Source organism: Geotrypetes seraphini, chromosome 12 (assembly GCF_902459505.1).
Source record: "Geotrypetes seraphini chromosome 12, aGeoSer1.1, whole genome shotgun sequence".
Lineage (NCBI taxonomy): Eukaryota > Metazoa > Chordata > Amphibia > Gymnophiona > Dermophiidae > Geotrypetes > Geotrypetes seraphini.
In genome coordinates this window covers 84411392-84430645 of record NC_047095.1, presented here as the reverse complement: position 1 = coordinate 84430645, position 19254 = coordinate 84411392, and the positions used below count along the sequence as shown (strand labels likewise).

At 41.2% G+C, this 19254-nt stretch overlaps 1 protein-coding gene across 7 annotated transcripts in view; it reads left to right on the top strand.

Annotated features, from left to right (window-relative positions):
- The window catches only part of RALGPS2 (Ral GEF with PH domain and SH3 binding motif 2), a 595760-nt gene that overhangs the window by 554970 nt on the left and 21536 nt on the right, over positions 1–19254 (top strand). For all 7 annotated transcript variants that reach the window (XM_033915477.1, XM_033915478.1, XM_033915474.1 and 4 more), the window contains one exon: positions 17215–17306. In XM_033915477.1, the coding sequence (XP_033771368.1) occupies positions 17215–17306 (92 nt within the window). The remainder of the gene's footprint in view (positions 1–17214; positions 17307–19254) is intronic.

Sequence of the window (19254 nt, the reverse complement as noted above, 5' to 3'; positions counted from 1 at the left end):
TTCTTTAGGCCGAAGATGAGACGCACGGCAGTATTTTGGATTATTTTTAGTCTCCTGGTGGTTTTTTTCATGGCGTTAAGGTAAATGATGTTGCAGTAGTCAAGAATGCTGAGGATGGAAGATTGTACCAGTAGGCGGAAAGAGGTGTCATCGGAAGTATTTTTTTATGGTGCGCAGTTTCCATAGTACGGAGAAGCTTTTCCTGACCTAGAGTATTGCATTCAATTCTGATAAAGCAGCACTAGAAAAGGTTCAAAGAAGAGTGACCAAAATGACAAAGGGGATGGAACTCCTCTCATATGAGGAAAGATTTAAAAGGTTAGGGCTCTTTAGCATGGAAAAGAGATGGCTGACAGGAGATATAATTGAAGTCTACAAAATCCTGAGTGGAGTAGAACAAGTACAAGTGGATCGATTTTTCACTCCATTAAAAATTAAAGACTAGAAGATATTTGATGAACTTTCTGGGAAATACTTTTAAAACCAATATTTTTATTTAAAACATTTTTAATCTGCCTTTATCCAAGGCGGCTTACAAGTTTCCGTACATAATAAAATTGCAAAATAAAAAGTTTCCATACAGAATAAAATTAGAAAATAAAGACATACAGTAGAGGAAAATACAGAGTTAAAATAGTCTATTTGCATTCAAACTGTTCTTGAGTACCATCATTCTTCACTTTAGTAAACCATTTACCTGTTCAAACCTAATTCAAACCACTGTTATGTATTCACTTAAAAAAAAAAGCTTGAACAAATAAGGAGGTTTTAAGCAAGTTCCTGAATTGCAATTCTACAAAAACGTAACATTCTTGACAATGCATTCTACAACTGTGGACCAGCTAACAAGAAGCAAGAACTCTTCATTCGAATATATCGAACATATCTTTTGTGTCCAGCAATAGATTCTCAGATCTCAGCTTCCTCGGTGGAATACACAGTATTAAACATTTTTCCAAATAATATGGCAGAGAATCATAAACAACCTGATGTATGAGTTTCAATACCTTGAATTTAATGCGAAACACTATGGGCAACCAATAGGAGGAAATATTTTTTCACTCAGAGAATAGTTAATCTCTGAAACTCATTGCTAGAGTTTGTGGTAAAAGCAGATAGAATAGCTGGTTTTAAGAAGGGTTTGGACAATTTTCTCTAGGAAAAGTTCATAGTCTGTTATTGAGAAAGACATAGGGAGAAAGACACTGCTTGCCCTGGATTGGTAGCATGGAATGTTGCTACTCTTTGGGTTTTGGCCAGGTATTAGTGACCTGGATTGGCCACCATGAGAATGGGCTACTGGGCTTGATGGACCATTGGTTTGACCCAGTAAGGCTATTATTATGTTCTTATCCTGTATATGGTGGAAGGGAGAGACATGCATTGAGAAGGAAGAGAGAGAGAATTGTTCGACATAGGATGGAAGGGAAGGAGAGATGGTACATGGAGAGAGAGAAAGATATGTTGCACATAATAATGGAGAGGAGGAAGGGAAGGATGTGGCATGGAGGGGAATAGAGAGGTTTCACCCAGGGCAAAATGCAAACTGAGAGAATGTAAATGGAGAATGTAAAATTGAGAATGGGCCAGCACCGGCGAATTACTCTACGAATCTGTTGGGCTTGACATGAGTGAGGCAACACACATGTAATACTTGTGTCCCGCTAACGGTTGGACCTCATCAATAACCACTCCCTCTAAGTATATTTTGCCCTCTTATATAGGCCTTTCTAATAACCTGATGGGGATACCCCCATTGCTGAAACCTATGATTCATAGTGTCTGCCTGCAGCAGAACTCCTGCAGACTAGAGCACAACTGCTTCAGTCGCCGGAACTGCCCTACAGGGACACTATCCTTCAAATTTAAAGGGAGATGACTTGTATAGTGGAGGACTGTATTACGGTTAGTTGTTTTCCTATAGATAGAAGTCTTCAGCTGATGTCCTGCTCTGGAAATCTGAAGATACAAAAACTGAATATGAGATGTGGAGATCATGGATTGAAAGGAAATGTTCGGGTCACAACTCTAAATACCCTAGAAACCCATGTAAGGCATCCATTGAACCTGACCATAACAATAGAACTTCATTTATGAATCGTTTCCAGATGATTATATTTTCCATGAACATGGACCCCCATATATATAACTGCTCAAACCTTGCCATGTAAAGGCATGCAATCGCGGGGGCCACTCTGGCCCCCATCGCAACACCCTTAGTTTGCAAATAATATTTGCTATTAAACTCAAAGTAATTACAACTCACTATTAATTCACCAATGTCCCCAGAAATTTTGGGGTTTTTTTTAATTTATTTATTTATTTCTACTTTTACATTAAACTTCACAAGAGTAAATCTTGCACCATTAAACACAGGGAAGGAAATCAATTCAGAACACTTAAGAAAATCATTCTTACAATATAAACCAATCACAATCCCCTTCTTAGACCACAATATTGAGGAGAGTGGTCAAACTATATGAGAAAAACTTAAGGATAAATTTTTCAGAAGAAAGGCTTAATGTTACCTAACCAACTGTATTACTTCAAAAAGTCCCTTTTTAATCATTCCTTGATAATCTTCTTAACATCTATAAACTCCTTCAAGTGGTCTGGAGAGAAAAAAGTATACTTAATTCCCAGATACCTAACCAGGCACTGCCAAAAGGAATGTACAGGTCCTGATTGGTGAAACCTAACTTTAGTACAGGAAGAGGCGGTCGGAGCATACAGCGAGTGATTTCCTTCACTCGCCGGCGCTCCAGCTGCCCTCTCCTGCCTCCCCTGGGCCCAGTCATTCGCGGTCGAAAAATACTGTGAATGACCTGGACCATGAACCGCCGACCGCAAATTCACAGAGGAGCACTGTAGCACCTAACTTAATTGTTTCTTGACGTAAAGATAGAAAGTCTTTCTTTCACTCTTGAGTGGTCTTAGCGACATCAGGATATACCCATATTTTCTGTTCCCCGAACAATTTTTGAGAGTTCTTAAAGTATAATTTCAAAATCATATTAACGTCCTGGTCAAAACCAAATGCCCCAAGAGAGTAGCTCTATCAGTGTCAGCTATTATCGTTTATTCAAGAAGAGCAGTCACAAGTCTGTTTTGCATTGCATTATTTTTTCTGTTCTCTTTTTCTTCTTCTTCTCTTTCAGGAATCTTTTTATTTGGCAAATAATAACTCTTATTTACTGGAGGAATACAATTTGGGGAAATTTTTAAATTTTCGGTCAAATACCTTTTTAATAAATCTAGAGGTAACACACCCGGGGTCAGTGGAAAATTTAGAAAACGAAGATTTAAACATCTGTTAAAATTTTCAAACTGATCCAGTTTCCTATGTATTAAGGTATTATCCTTGATTGTTGCTATCTTAAACTGCTTCAAATGGTGTATATCATCCTTCATTTGCTTGGCTTGGCCTGTAAAATCCATTTTCATTAACTCAACAGTTTTAGTTAAAGAATCAAGTTTATCTGTTATTTTAGCTACCTCTTCTGTTGATTTTGTCATTTTAGTCTCTATACGTTGAAAGAGGAGCCAGATATCGTTCAAGTGCGCCTCTGTGGGAAAGAGTGTAAACCCCTCTCTCTTGCTCACAGACATCGGCTGTTCTACAGCAGACATTGTGCCCTCGCTGGGAGACCCGCTATATCCACTTCTGGGATCGCTTGTCTCCTGTCCCAGCACCCCGGTAGTTGCTAGACACGGAGGATTGAGGGTTGCCGGAGGAGATAGCGATGTTTCCATGCCCAAAAGGGCAGAAGACTCTCATCTCTGCCCAACACTGGGCTCTCCAAAACTCTGGAAAATTGTGCAGTTGCTGGCAGAGACGAGAAGAAGCGATCCATTTTTTGCTGGACCAGGGTAGACACTAGGGCAGGCGAGGACATGACCCTAATCACCCCTTTCCTCTTCGTATGCGGCATTAAACTACACAAAAAAGGTATACAGTAGTTGATTGAGGTGACCAGAGGCAGTTAGTTCTCTACTGCGTCTCACTCGGCAACTCACACCACATCTTGCCACTCCCCTCCACCCAGAAATGTTTTTAAACCATCCTTAATCTCTTGATGGCCGACTATTTGTCTTGTCCAAGAAATAAATACAGGATTATGGCGGCATCAGAATGGGTTTCTAAATCAGGACTCCCACAGGAGAGAACATCGGAGTTATTAGTTGGGAACAGGTTGTTTCAAGTAGAAGAATATGAGAGTGCGGGAGTAGTGGATTGGCAAGGGGTTGAGAAACTTAATAGGTATTTAATTAGAACAGAGTGGTTATTGATGAGGTCCAACTATCAGCGGGACACAAGTATTACCTGTGTGTTGCCTCACTCACGTCAAGCCCAACATATTCATAAAGTAATTCACCAGTGCTGGCCCATTCTGAGTTTACATTCTCCATTGCAGGGATCCCCTCGGTTTGCATTTACCCAGGGAGGAATTTGTCAGAATTATTGACTACCGGGAGGGGGACCTATCAGAATAGAGAGGCTCTCGCAGGGCATTTCAAGTGTAACATATAAACTCTGTTTGCTTACCTTCAAATCCCTTCTCAATAAAACACCAGCATTCATATATAAGTGCCTAATACCATATAATCCTGTGAGAACTTTAAGATTAAATGAACAAAACTTATTAACTATCCCTTCACTTAAGATCATAAATACAAGACGCCAATTTATTTTCTCAGTGACTGCGCCACAGACCTGGAACGCCCTTCCAATTTATCTACGAAGGGAGCAGGACCTGGGAAAATTCAAAAGTAACTTAAAAACTTTTCTTTTTAAAGATGCCTTTGATATTTAATTTCTTAATACCCAGGTCATTGATTTTATTCTATTAACATGTTTTAATTTTTTTGTTCCCTTATGTACCTTCCCTTTTTTGTTCTACTTTCCTATATTAAATTGTATTTCATTATCCCTTTTTTACCTTATGTTATGAATTTGATGAGTTAATTTTTAACCTATTCTATTGTCTTAAGTTTGTATTGTATTGTTTTGTAATGTTCCCCTTTGAATGTATTTTAATTTTGTTCATCGCTTAGAAGTATGATTAAGCGATTAATCAAAAGAATTAATAAACTTGAAACTTAATGCTTGTGTGTATTGTGATTATGCCATGGAATATGATCAAGTAATGGTACCTTCTTCTGGCAAGCAATTTCAGTTGTGAGCTTACACTAATTGTAACACCCAACAGGTAGTATATGGCATTAAATGTCCAAGTGGTATGTGGGCTAAACTAGAAGGAAAATTAAACTCAGAATTGCTCAGCACTTGAGCAATCTAAGGCTTGGTAAGGTTGATATGCCATTGGTTAGCCACTGGGTTGAGGCGGGTCATCAAGTGTGTGATGTCAGGTTTATAGTACTGATTCATGTGAATTTGAATAGGGGAGGGAATGTGACTGACGTGTTATTACATAAAGAACAGCGGCTGATTCATCAGTGGAAAACTATTGAACCAGCAGGATTAAACAAGGAGATAGAGTGGCATATGTTATGAGGAGGAAAGCGACAGGTGGAAATAATTTAGGTAAATGGAGGTAAGTTTACATAAGGCAATGCATGGTGGGAAGATGTAGTCTGTCTTTAGTTTGGAGGAGGATAGAGTTGCTACGAAGGTTTTGAACCTCATGCTGCTATTGTTATATGATAAAATGAACTATGATAAGGTAAATTTCATTCATATATGTTGAGATAGTTATGTATAAGTTAAACTGTAGAGTATTAGGATAAGTAGTAGATGGAACCACACTAGTAAATTGAAATTTATTGCATAGGTAAAATAACTCAGTGAAAACCTGAAGCAGTCATGGCTCCTGAAGACGCTGATTTAGCGAAACACAGCCCTGTGTTGGGTCGACTGAGCAACATGATTGTAGAGTCCTATAATGATATCAGAAAGTATAAACTATCATCATTGTGGCTGAGCAACATGAGACTGCGGTAACAATTTGCAATACAGCAAGAGAACGTGTGAAAATTTTAAAAATGGGACAATGTGGTTTTGAAAGGAACTGAAATAGAAAAGACTTTGTTCCAGTCTAGGTTTTTTCTGTCCCAATGGGGTATTTCCATTGAGCTATTTTATAAAGAAAACAGTTGTGTAGTGTGATTTGTTCTGAAAGTGTGGTTTGGTAATATGTTATTTAAATCAGTGTGATATAAATATATTATGTGGTAATAAAAAATAAGTGCAATAGAAGGCTTCTTAAAGTTAGTAGGCATCTACTTTAATGGGTATGACAAGTACTCCACAACTGTTCCAAATTTTTGGACGTCACAATCTATTTTCAAATTCATGGATAACAGAACAGATTTCTGTCACATACTTCTCATTCTGAAAAACAAAATTTGGATAGTGTCCCAGATGGTCCTTCATATTAGGAAAGTGATCAAAAATGTTGTTTACAAGGTCAGTCATCATTAGGTCAAATATGCTCTTGTAGGATGAAACTGTATTCATCATCTTGCCAATGCATTTGTTTTTACCTTGCAGTTCAAGGTTCATATCACTTAGTTCGCCTGTAAAGTCAGCGAGAAATGCCAGATCACATAACCACTCCTCATCTTCCAATTTCGCTTGGTCATATCCCTTCTCCTTCAAAATAATTCTTATTTCATTCAGCAAATCTTGAAATCTTGTGCAAAATGATTTCCGCTGCCCCTACATCAAGAATAAGATTGAAAAGCCTTCTTTGAAGTGATCTTCCACCAACTGAATTTACAATTTTGAAAGTGATGTCCATGACAGCCTTTGTATTGAGTCTATTGCTTGCTAAAACTTGCTGGTGAATGATGCAGTGGTAAGAAAGAAAATCTGGGAAGTCGTCATGCTGTCTACAGAGAGCTATGAAAGCCTTAACCACACCTATCATTGCTCTTGCTCCATCAGTGCTGATGGAAACAAGTCTATGCAATGGAAGATTACAGTTTGTCACAAAAGAATGGAAAGAACTGAATATTTCCTGACCGGTAGTTCTCCATTTTAAAGAAATCATTCCAAATAGTTCTTCTTTAACACTGAAGTCTTCAAAAACCATCTGGATAAAGACTAGTAACTGGGCAGGAAAGGAAAAGCAGAGAAGAGAATAGGATAGGGGAAGAAGGAGCAAGAGATGGCAGGAGAGAGCAAGGGGCATCGGCGAGAGGTTGCTCCGCCCACCCCCGACATCATCCACCGGAGCGCCTCCTTTTAAAGGGGAGAGGCTAACGATGCTCAGCCATTCAGCGCACGTCGAAGGTGAGCATTAAAGGCGCTTGCCTTAGCAAGAGCGCCTTTGCGAAGGGCCTTAAGAAGGGATGAGCAAAGAAGAAACACTAAGGAAGGACACCTACATAGGCAAGAACCACAAGGGCAACAGGACAGACAAGCAGTAGACAAACATAGTAGTAGCAGAGGGCAATCACAGCAGACAAAGAGTACACACACAAGCAACAGAGGTAGCAGGTTTAAAATCAAGAAAAGGACTTCACAGTAACACTGAGGACACTACACAGATTCCTACACAAGGAGAAGCCACTTAAGACGACAGACCGGCAAGTGGACAGCAATGGATGCAGCAGACAGAAGCAGGATGTTGAGCTACCCAGTTTTCTGCACCGTTTGCCATATGTATGACTATCTCCTCTCTGGGAGGCGGTCATATGTATACACTCGATGCGAAGAACTGGAGGGCCTGAAGAAGCAAGTCAGACTTCTATAGAACAGAATACTGAAACTAGAAGCACTTAGAGCAGTGGAAGAGGAGGACAGAGAGGCAGAAAACTTAATGACAGAGGAAACTGTTGATGAAGAAGTCAAGGAATTAGAGAAGTTCATTGAATATGCATACAGGGAGGCCGTGGAAAATTACCAACAACAGTGGAGCTGCCAAAATACACCTACAGTGAGCGATGACCAAGATACACCTATAGAGAGTGAGGACCACCTGGAGGACAACCATAAGGAAGACGAGTCTGGTGCAAGCCAATGCTAGGATGAGGGAAGATGGAAGTGCACAGAGGACAGGGACCTACGGCTGGACAGATGGTCATACACCAGAGACACGGACCTGCGGCTAGAGAAGCAAGAGAAGATAGAGAGGACAGCAATCGTCATAGAGGACTCCATCATCAGACAAGTTGACAGCCACATAGCGAGAGGAAGACGGGATCGGCTGGTGACCTGCCTACCGGGAGCCAAGGTAGAAGATATAGTGAGCCGCATCAACAGGATCATCAACAGCATGGAAGAGGAAGATACGGCGGTGTTGATCCACGTGGGGACAAACAACGTGAGCAACAGGAACTACAGCAGGGAAGGATTGAAGGACCAATTCCGGATGCTAGGAGGGAAGCTGAATACCAGAACGCAGAGGGTAGCGTTCTCGGAGATCCTGCCGGTACCCAGAGCCTATGAGAAGAGGCACATGGAGCTGCAAGCAGTCAACGCATGGATGAGGCGCTGGTGTGAGGAAGAAAGATTCCACTTCGTGCCAACTGGACGATGTTCTGTGGGAAGAGCAAGCTATTCAGGAAGGATGGACTCCACCTCAGCGGAGACGGAACGAGGCTACTTGCAAGCAACATCAAGAGAGAAATTGAGAAGTTTTTAAATTAGGAAGAAGTGGAAAGCCAACAGTCGACCAAGAGTCGATGGTTTGGGAACCAGTATACCCAGAGGATACCATGCAGGATGATAGTGGGGAAGACTCACCGGATCATAGGTAAGACAGAAATCCTGATGGATCGAAAAAGGACACAAGAGGTAAGGAAATGCAAGAAAGGAACAGGCCACAAACTCATGTACATGAACGCAAGGAGCCTAAGGAATAAGATGGGGGAATTGGAAGCTATGGCACAAAAAGATAACCTTGACATCATCAGCATCACGGAAACATGGTGGAACGAGGAAAACGTCTGGGACACTGTGCTACCGGGATACAAGCTATACCGCAGAGACAGAGTAAGTCAGAAAGGTGGGGGTATTGCCCTATACGTTAAAGAGGGAATTGAGTCTGCCGGAGAGAACACGCCGGAAACGAAAAATAAGATAGAGGCTCTATGGGTCAAAATTCTGGGAACAAATGGAACGGAAACGAAGATCGTCATCTACTACCGACCCCCAGGGCAGTCTGAAGAAATTGATGGAAAAATGACGGACGAGATTAAACACAACTGTAAGGGAGGCAACTCAGTTACCATGGGTGACTTCAACTATCCAGGGATAGACTGGAACCTAGGCACCTCCAGCTGCTGTAGGGAGACCAAGTTCCTGGATGCTGTAGGCGATTGCTTCCTGGAACAAGTTGTCAAGGAAAATATGAGAGGAAATGCAATTCTGCACTTAATTAATATTAAGGGGAAACGACCCACAAAGGAAGCGGTGGGGCCGTTGGATGACCATGGAATAAAGGGAGTGCTATAGGAGGACAAAGCCATCGCCGACAAACTGAACACATTTTTTGTGTCTGTATTTACCGAAGAGGATATACACAACATACCAGAAGCCAACAGGCTATACGCAGGAAACAAAGACCGGAAACTGGTCAGTCTAGAAGAGGTATGCAGGCAGATTGATAGGCTTAAAAATGGTAAATCTCTGGGACTGGATGGCATCCATCCGAGGGTAATCAAGGAACTGAAAGGGGCTATAGCTGAACTGCTTCAACTAATAGCCAATCGGTTGATCAAATCAGGAAGGATTCTGTAAGACTGGAAGGGAAAGATGATAGAGGCGCTGATAAAGGACCGCATCATTGATCACCTTGACAGACACAATCTGATGAGAACCAGTCAGCATAGCTTCAGCAAAGGAATATCTTGCTTGACAAACTTGATGCACTTCTTCGAGGGAGTAAACAGGCAAATAGACAAGGGTGACCCAGTCGACATTGTATATCTGGATTTTCAGAAGGCGTTTGACAAGATTCCGCATGAAAGACTACTTCGAAAAATTGCGAGCCATGGAATCGAGGGTGAAATACTCACGTGGATTAAAAACTGGCTGGTGCATAGGAAACAGAGAGTGGGGGTAAATGGACAATACTCGGACTGGAAAAGCGTCACGTGTGGAGTGCCACAGGGTTCGTGCTTGGACCCATGCTCTGACCACGCACTCATCCTCCTAAGCATGTGGGGTTTGTCTGGATGGTCTTCGCACTCAAATTTGCTGGTCTACTAGAACCAGTTTTTCTGTCTAAATCTTTTGGAACTCAGAGCAATCTGTGATGCTCTCAAAATATTTCAGCACATTGTGACTAACTATGTCCTCCTAATCCCCACAGACATTCAAGTTGCAATGTATTACATAAACAAGCAAGGAGGTACAGGTTCTCTTCTTCTTTGTCAAGAGGCCCAGAATACTTGGAACTGGGCGATTGCTCACAATATATTTTTGAACGCAGTATGCATTCAAGAGAAGCAGAATTCTTTCGCAGACAGATTTCAGCAGGTTTCTTCAGCCACACAAATGGATGCTCTACTCTGCAGTTCTGCATCATATATTCTGTCTTTAGGGGACTCCTCAGATAGACCTATTTGCGTCCCCCCCCCCCCCCCCACACACAATCATAAGTTATCTCAGTTTTGCTCAAGGCAGTATTATCCCCAATGCCTGGAACTGGATGTGTTTCTTCTGAATTGGACACACAAGTCACTTTATGTGTTTCCTCTAATCTCTCTCATCTTCGAGACACATGTCAAGCTCAACCAGGAACCAGCCTTCATGATTCTGATGGCCCTTCTACCTCAGCTTAGTATCAAGGTACCAATGCCTCTTCAGATTTTTCCATCTCTTCTAACACAGAGTCATGGATATCTTCTGAATCTCAATCTACAGGCTTACACCTGACAGCTTGGTACATCTCGGGTTGACATGGACTGAGTTTCATCTTTCTCATCCTGTCAGACTTATCTTAGAAATGTCATGAAAACCATCTACACAGCAGTGTTACTAGCAGATATGGACACAGTTTTTCACCTGGTGTGCTTTTCATTGTCAAGATGTTATATCCACCTCTTTATCTGTAGTATTGGATTTCTTCTACATTTATCTAATAGGCCTCAAGACCACTTCAATTCAAATTCATCTCAGTGCTATCAATGCTTTTCACAGCCCAGTTGATGGTAAACCTCTTAACTGTGTCCAGATTTATTTAACAGACCTTTTCAAGGTCAAACCACCTCCAGTAGTTTGAGCTGTCAATGTTGTTCTCTTTTGACTTATGAAGTCTCCTTTTGAACCAATGCCTTTGTCTTATCTGAAATACCTTACATGGACACTGGTTTTTTTTCTCATCTCTCTTACCTCTGTTCGAAGAATAGGTGAACTTCAAGCACTGGTGGTAGGTCCACCATTCACAGTATTTTATCATGACAAAGTTGTGCTTCGCACCCATATGAAGTTCATTCCAAAAGTAGTCACGGAATGTCATCTAAATCAATCTACCGTACATCCGGTGTTCTTTCCTAAGCCTCATTCTTATTCTGAAGAAACGGCTCTTCATACTCTCGACTCAAACAAACCTTGGCTTCCTACTTACAGAAAATTCAGCCACATAGAGCATTTCCTCAGCTTCTCATCTCCTTTGATCCTAATAAGTTGGGACGTCCTGTATCCAAGGGAGCTATATCTACATGGTTAGCAGTTTGTATCACTTTCTCTTATGCTCAGGCTGGGCTGCAACAGGAAGTTGCATCACAGCTCACAAATTCCAAGCTCTGGCAGCTTCACTTACTTTCCTATGCTCAACTCCTATTGATGAAATCTGTACAGCTGCTACTTGGTCCTCAGTTCATTCATTTATTTTATTTATTTATTTAATTCGATTTCTATCCCATCCTCCCAGTAGCTCAGAACAGGTTGCATGCAAACATTCACAGTAGAATACATTTGGACAGTACAATGATTATACAGAAACTTAAGAACAGGTTAAGAATGGAGAAGAGAATACAGAATGTAAGGGGGAATTTAAGGGGGCGATGGGGTTGATTGAAGTTGGAATTTTAGTTAAAGAGGAGGGTCTTTACCGCTTTCCAGAAGGTCATCAATCTCACTACTGTCTGGAATTTAATTCCAGACAGGAGGGTCACTTCGGTCAAGCAGTCTTGTAAAATTTATTTTTTTAATGGCCAAACTCCCTCCATCCCATTCTTGTAAGCTAAGGAGTCCCATATGTGAAAATATGCTTCCTACTTGTCCTGGGATAAAGCACAGTTACTTACCGTAACAGGTGTTATCCAGGGACAGCAGGCAGATGTTCTCAGAACCCATCTACCTCCCCTTGTTGGCTTCTTAGCTTGCTTATGGAACTGAGGAGCCGCAAGCCTGCGTCGGGCTGGAAGGCACTCGCACATGTGGGCAGTTTGCGAATTTTCTTAAGTTCTTAAAGTGGTGATGCACTTTTAAAGCTGCCCATACCGGGGCTCTGTAGATGACGTCACTGACCTGTGAGAATATCTGCCTGCTGTCCCTGGTTAATACCCATTACGGTAAGTAACTGTGCTTTCCATCCCATCCCGACAAGTTCTTTTCCTGTTCCTGCCCCATTCCTGCAAGCTCTTTTCTCATCTGCATAAGCCTCAAACACTTTAAAATAATAAGTGTCCAAGGCTTGTGCAGTTAAAGCAGAGCTTATAGGAATGGGACAGGAAAAGCAACAAAACTCACGGGGATAGGACGGGGAAATTGAGTTCTTGAGGGGACGGTGAAAAATTTATCCCCATGTCATTCTCTGTCAGAGCTAAAATCCAAGTTCACAAAGATAAGAAGATCCAGATGGAAACAAAGCCTTGATTGCTTTCTTGTTCAAGTTAGGATAACTACTGCATAAAAATAAAATGAATTGTCGTTAGTTTTCAAGGACCAATCACGTCAAAGAATGATGCTTGTCTGGATGGTTGTATCCTTATGCTTACAGACGCTCATAACATTGACAGACTTTCATACATGATGTACATGTCATTTATTCTAGTGTAGTGGTCTCAACTCACCCTTTGCAGGGCCACATTTTGGATTTGTAGGTACTTGGAGGGCCTCAGAAAAAATGGTGGGCCGCTGCGTGAGCGGACTGCTGGGCGCGATGGACCTCAGGTCTGACCCAGCGGAGGCATTTCTTATGTTCTTATTAAAGAAATGACAATTTTACATGAGGTAAAACCCTTTATAGTTTATAAATCTTTCCTTTTGGCTAAGTCTTAATAATAATATTGTAATTTATAGCTAAAGAGACATATGATCAAGAAACAGTTTTATTTTACTTTTGTGATTAAGATAAACCATACCGAGGGCCTCAAAATAGTACTTGGCTGGCTGCATGTGGCCCACGGGTTTGAAACAACTGTTCTAGTGTATACTTGTGAAGGTAATTTTTAAAAATAAGGTAAAATTCTGGAATCTCTCGTGGCACACATGGAATCTCTTTGGGCCACACCACTGTGCCAGTTTGAGAGACACAGTAGCATTGTGTCTCCCAGGCAGTAATCCCTTCCTACTCCTTGCCAGTAACCCTTTTCAGTCCCCTTCATCCTTTCCTAGACCCCTCAATTCCTGTTTCACAGCTGCACTCCAGCCTATGTCCCCATTACCTAGCCTCTCTTTCTCATACAGCTACTTTCTACCTCTTTCATCCTTCACAGAATTCTCTCTCCTTCTGTGAAGGACTGAAAAAGGCAGATAGGAGCTGTATGGGAAAGAGAGGCTGGGAATTCCTTTCAAACCCCTTCACCCCTTCCCAGGCCTCTCTAGTCTTCTCCTTACAGATCCATTCCCACTCCGTCTCTCTCCCCCTTACATCTCCTGTTCCAGCCTTTCATAGCAGAATTCTCTCTCCTAAGCCATAGCCTCTTTCTCACTACCCCTTCCTATTCCTTTCCCCATAGCTCCATCTCTATCGCATGGCAACATCATCCAGCTTCCCTCCGTAAACAACTGCCTTCTGCCATTTTAAAACTGCATTCTATCTCCCATTCAGTAACTCCTTTCAAACCTCTTCACCCACCAGTACTTCTCTTTCCTTTTACCTTAATTGTTAAACATAATTATTTTGATAAAAACATATAAAATTGTCCTGCCAATAAATTTATATGACTGTGACTTCTTTCCATGTCTATCTGTTGCCTCCCATACTCAGCTGCAGGTAGGAAGTGCCTCTATTTTTGGTTACAGCAGGTCTCTCTTCCCCCCTGAAGCCCATCAGTCAGACACAGCCAGCCAATAGGATGTAAAACAGCTGCCTTCCTCTTGTAGCCCATTGGTCAGATATTTTAGCCAATCACAATAGAGGGAGGCGGGAGCAGTAACTGGGATACAGAAACACTTCCTACCAGTGGCATACCAAGGGTGGGGCGGGGGGCAGTCTGCCCCGGGTGCATGCCCCAAGGGGGTGCACAGCTGGCCACCCACCGGGGAATAGGCTGCCGCCGGGGAAAGGCTTCCACTGCCGTCATCGGGAACAAGCCGGCCGAGTTCTCCCTTCTTTTCAGAAACTGCCCGCAAACGATCCTACAGCCACTTCATTCCACATCTCTGGAACCAACTCCCCCCTCAACTCAGACAACAGAACTCATTATTGACATTCCGTAAAATGGTAAAGACCCTCCTCTTCAACTAAAGGTCACCCTCAGTTCACACCCCCCTTAAACCCCACCTCTCTCTTCCCTCCCCTGTCTAACTTCTCCCTAAATTTCAGTATAGTCCTCTCTTAGTCTGTACTCGGATAAATTGTATCTAAATTCAAATAACTTGTACTAAACTAAACTACTCATACTAAACTAAACGACTTATACTAAACTAAACTACTTATACTTAAACTCTACTCTTAATTTGCTGTATACTCCCTGTATTTAACTACTGCACAGTCCTGTATGTCCAAACATTTAACCTATTGTACATCTTATTTGTCTAATTACACTCCATTGTGTATGTTTATCTGTAGACCGTTCTGAGCTACTGGGAGGACGGGATAAAAATCTAAATAAATAAATAAATTTTCTTCCCTGCAGGGCCAACCAACTCTCGCCGCCCGACGTCAATTCTGATGTCGGAGAGGACATTCTGGGCCAGCCAATCACTGCCTGGCTGGCTCGCAACGTCCTCTCCGACTTTAGAATTGACGTCGGGCAGCAAAGAGTTGGTCGGCCCTTCGGGGAAGAGAAGCAGGGCGAACTCGGAGCCGGCTTGTTCCCAATTGCGGCGGTGGCAGCATATTCCCATTGGCGGTGGCATAGGGGAGGGGAGGGAGAAAGAAAGAAACGGGGGGGGGCAAGGAGCCAGAAAGAAAGGGGGCAGGGTGAAACAAATAAAGAAATGGGGCATGGAGAGAGAGAGAGAGAAAGACAGACATACAGAAAGAAAGGGGGCATGGAGAGAGAAAGAAAGAAGGGGGCAGGATGAAAGAAAGAAAAAGTTGGGGGAGGGAATGAGGTCTGGAGGAGAGGAAGCATACAGGAGGCTGAAAGAAGGGAAGAAATATTGGATGCACAGTCAGAAGAATAAAGTGCAACCAGAGACTGATGAAATTACCAAACAAAGGTAGGAAAAATGATTTTATTTTCAATTTAGTGATCAAAATGTGTCCGTTTTGAGAATTTATATATGCTGTCTATATTTTGCACTATGGCCCCCTTTTACTAAACCGCAATAGCGGTTTTTAGCACAGGAAGCCTATGAGCGTTGAGAGCAGCGTGGGGCATTCAGCGCAGCTCCCTGCGCTAAAAACCACTATTGAGGTTTAGTAAAAAGGGAGAGGGGTATTTGTCTATTTTTCTATGGTTGTTACTGAGGTGACATTGCATAAAGTCATCTGCCTTGACCTCTTTGAAAACCCGTGGAATATAAATGATAATTAACATTTTCTCTGCATACAGTGTGCTTTGTGTTTTTAAAATTTTATTGTTGGTAGATCATTTTGACTTGGTCACGAAGGTAAGGGGAGGGAGGGAGGGGAGCTGCTGAAAGACATCTAGTAATCCTTGCAGGCTTGACTGTGCAGGGAATTATTTTTGTAAAATCATGTTTTGTTATGTGACTGGCATTATTTAGGCTTTAATTTCTATGAATGAATAGATGAAAATGATATAAAATTACTTGCTTGTTTTTATGTGCCTGCGCTGAAAGAAAGTGGAGAGAAGACGCTGAGGAGGAGGAGGAGCTGAGGACGCTGAAGGAAAATGGGGAAGAGAGAGTGGGGAGAAGACGCTGATTTATAAATTGACAATTGTACAGAATATTGTTTCTTTTTATACTTTAATATAATAAATTCAATATAAAACAATTCAAGGCTTGTGTGGATGGAATCAGGTGGTTTGCGGGGATGGGGACCGAGCTTACAGGGATTAGTCCAATAAAATGGTATTTTCTTATTTCTCATTATCTGTTTTATTTTTATTTGTTAATTTGTAAAGTGGTGATTGTTATGTATCAGTTTTTTCAAATTTACATCTACTGTCTTTATATTTTGCACAGTATTAGAGGACATGTATTACTGTTTTTGTGGTGTTGTAGTGTTGCATTGTATGCAGAGTCCGGTTTTTTGGCGGTTTAGTTTAACTTTTGTCTACATATTTCTATTTTTAGTTTGTGATTATTCCATATTGGGCGAGGGTGTATCTGTCTGTGTGTATGAAAGGGACATGGCTTTCTGATAGCATTGACTGTACAGGATCAATTGAATGTACATGATCTGGCTTGTTTAGTTATACAATGTATGTGTTGTGTTCTAGTACTCACTGCTGCCTTTTCGTAGGTACACTCTTGTGCGATATGTGGATTGTTACTAAAAATCATATTTTTCATATGGATGCGGGGGGCAAAAAATGATGGACCCCGGGTGTCACATATGCTAGGTACGCCACTGCTTCCTACCATTCTTTGCTGCCTTGCAGCATGGGGATTTCAGCTCAAAATTTAATAAAGTATTTTTTTTTTTTAATTAGGTGTGCCCAAGCACCCACAGAGCTGGCGGGTAAATCCCAGTTCTGCACTGGGAACAGCAACACACAGCTGTATAATTTTACAAGAGTACTATTCTGTGTTATAAAATGTTTTTATATGAAAAAATGGCTGCAGTGCACTTTCATATGTGGGTTCCTTTGTATAAGTTTTCATCATATTTTAGCTTCGTTTTAGTTTTCACTTTTGGTTTTATATTGACTTTAAAATAGCTGATTGCTGGTTTTCTATTTTATTATTTTCACTTTTCTTGCCTTTGATTTTTCTAGGAAACTCATATAAGTTTCAGGCCGGTAACAGAATGAACGCAATGCTGTGGTTTAAACATCTCAGTGCAGCATGCCAAAGCAACAGACAACAGGTGAGAATGATAATATGCATTACTAACTGAAAAAGGAAAATATCTCCACTACCATTAACCTGGGAATAAAGGCTTTTGGTAAACACCTTAAATATAAACTACCATGAACTAAATTTTCAAAGAATATTAGGGAATTAAAAATGTGAAGGAAAACCATCCCCCTACTTTACAAAGCCATGCTAACGTTTTTAGCGGTGGCTGCCACAGTAACAGCTCCAACGTTCATAGAATTCCTATGAGCATCCAAGCTGTTACCACGGTGGCCGGTGCTAAAAACACTAGCACGGCTTTGTAAAGGAGGGGGCAAGTTACTTATCTGTTGCAGGTGTTCTCCGTGTATAGCAGGATACAAGTCCTCACAGATTGGTGACATCATCAGTCAGAGCCTGGCATGTGATAAAGATTCTCCAATTTAGAAATATTCCAGAGATTTTTGAGCAATTCCATACATGTGTGCTACTTCCTGTCTACTACTCTCACATGGAACTACCTCAGTTCTTATTAGAATAGAATTCAATTCCTAAAGGAGGTAGAAGATAAATGTGGACTTGAATCCTGCTACCTGCAAAGAGCAACTATTACAGGTGAGTGCCTTGGTGAGGAGTGGCCTAGTAGCAGAACTGCTGCCTCTGCACCCGGAGGTTGTGAGATCAAATCCCAGTGCTGTTTCTTGTGACCCTTAGCAAGTCACTTAATCCTCTATTGCCCCTGGTACAAAATACAAATATATGTAAACCTCTTTGATGTGTAACCAGAAAAAAATGGTATACAACTTCCCTTTCCCGTGGATAAGCAGGATAGCAGGTCTTCAGATGGATCTATAGCTACAGGCTGCCTTCAACAACAAAAAAAAGAAAAATAACTGTCAAGAAAGGTGTTGCAAGAGGCAGATAACACATTTTTTTTTCAAATTATTGGTGATAAGTGGACTTTTTGTATTTTATCTTTTTTTTTTTATTTATTTTTTTTTTTTTTGAAAGGCACTCTAGAAATGAAGAAAATGGATCCAGGGGGGTAGGGAGACATAGTTGGATTCTATCCTCTAAAGACATTCTGGAGGATTAATTGGCCAAACCTACTGTCATGCTAATAGTAAGATGAAAATATATGGACAGATGTCCATGCTACAGCCCTGCAAATTTATCTATAACTTTGAATATAATGTGCCTTGACATGACCCTCAAGAGTCAAACTTATTTGAAGGTAAGTAAAGAAAATGCAGTTTGCTAGCAATTTAGATAAGAGTATGTTTAATAATAGCAGACCCTGGCTTATTGGGATAAAAAAAAGTGTGGACTTTCTAACAGCTTAAGTCCTCTCTAAATCAAAAAGTAAGCTTCATCTGCAATCCAAAGTGTGCTAGACTGGGGGAAAAATGTTGTTGGAACAATTGACTGATTACGATGAAAATTTGATACCACTATTGGAGCTTCAAATGGGTACAAAGATTTAGTTAAGGGTGAATCAGTAACTAGAGCATGGAACTTTTCACTGACTGTGATCCAAAGTTAAAACCACCACCAAAAATAGGACCTTTCAGATTACAGGAGTCTAGTGGCTCAAAGGGAGCTTTTATAAACTGTAATAAAACAATGCTGAAGTCCTAGGACAATGTGGGAGGCTGTTATACTGCCTTTTCTAACTGGCAGGACCCACATAAAGTAAACAACTAGAGGCTGGACAGAGATAGTAAGAACCATTTGTACCAAGATGAAACTACTACCACCAAAAATATTATCTTGTTAATGCAAAAGGCGCATGAATCTTGACCACTGGGTTTTATACCTCTACTCATGAGTTTGTATAGAAGGCATCGTCTGCATTTTTCAGCTCTGCCTCCTCTGACACTGCTCTGTGTTTCCCAGTTCATCCTTCTACATGCAAGTTGAAGGTGTCATTTTTCTCTGCTGGGTGGTTTTGTTTTGTTTTTTTTTGAGGTGGGGGTTAT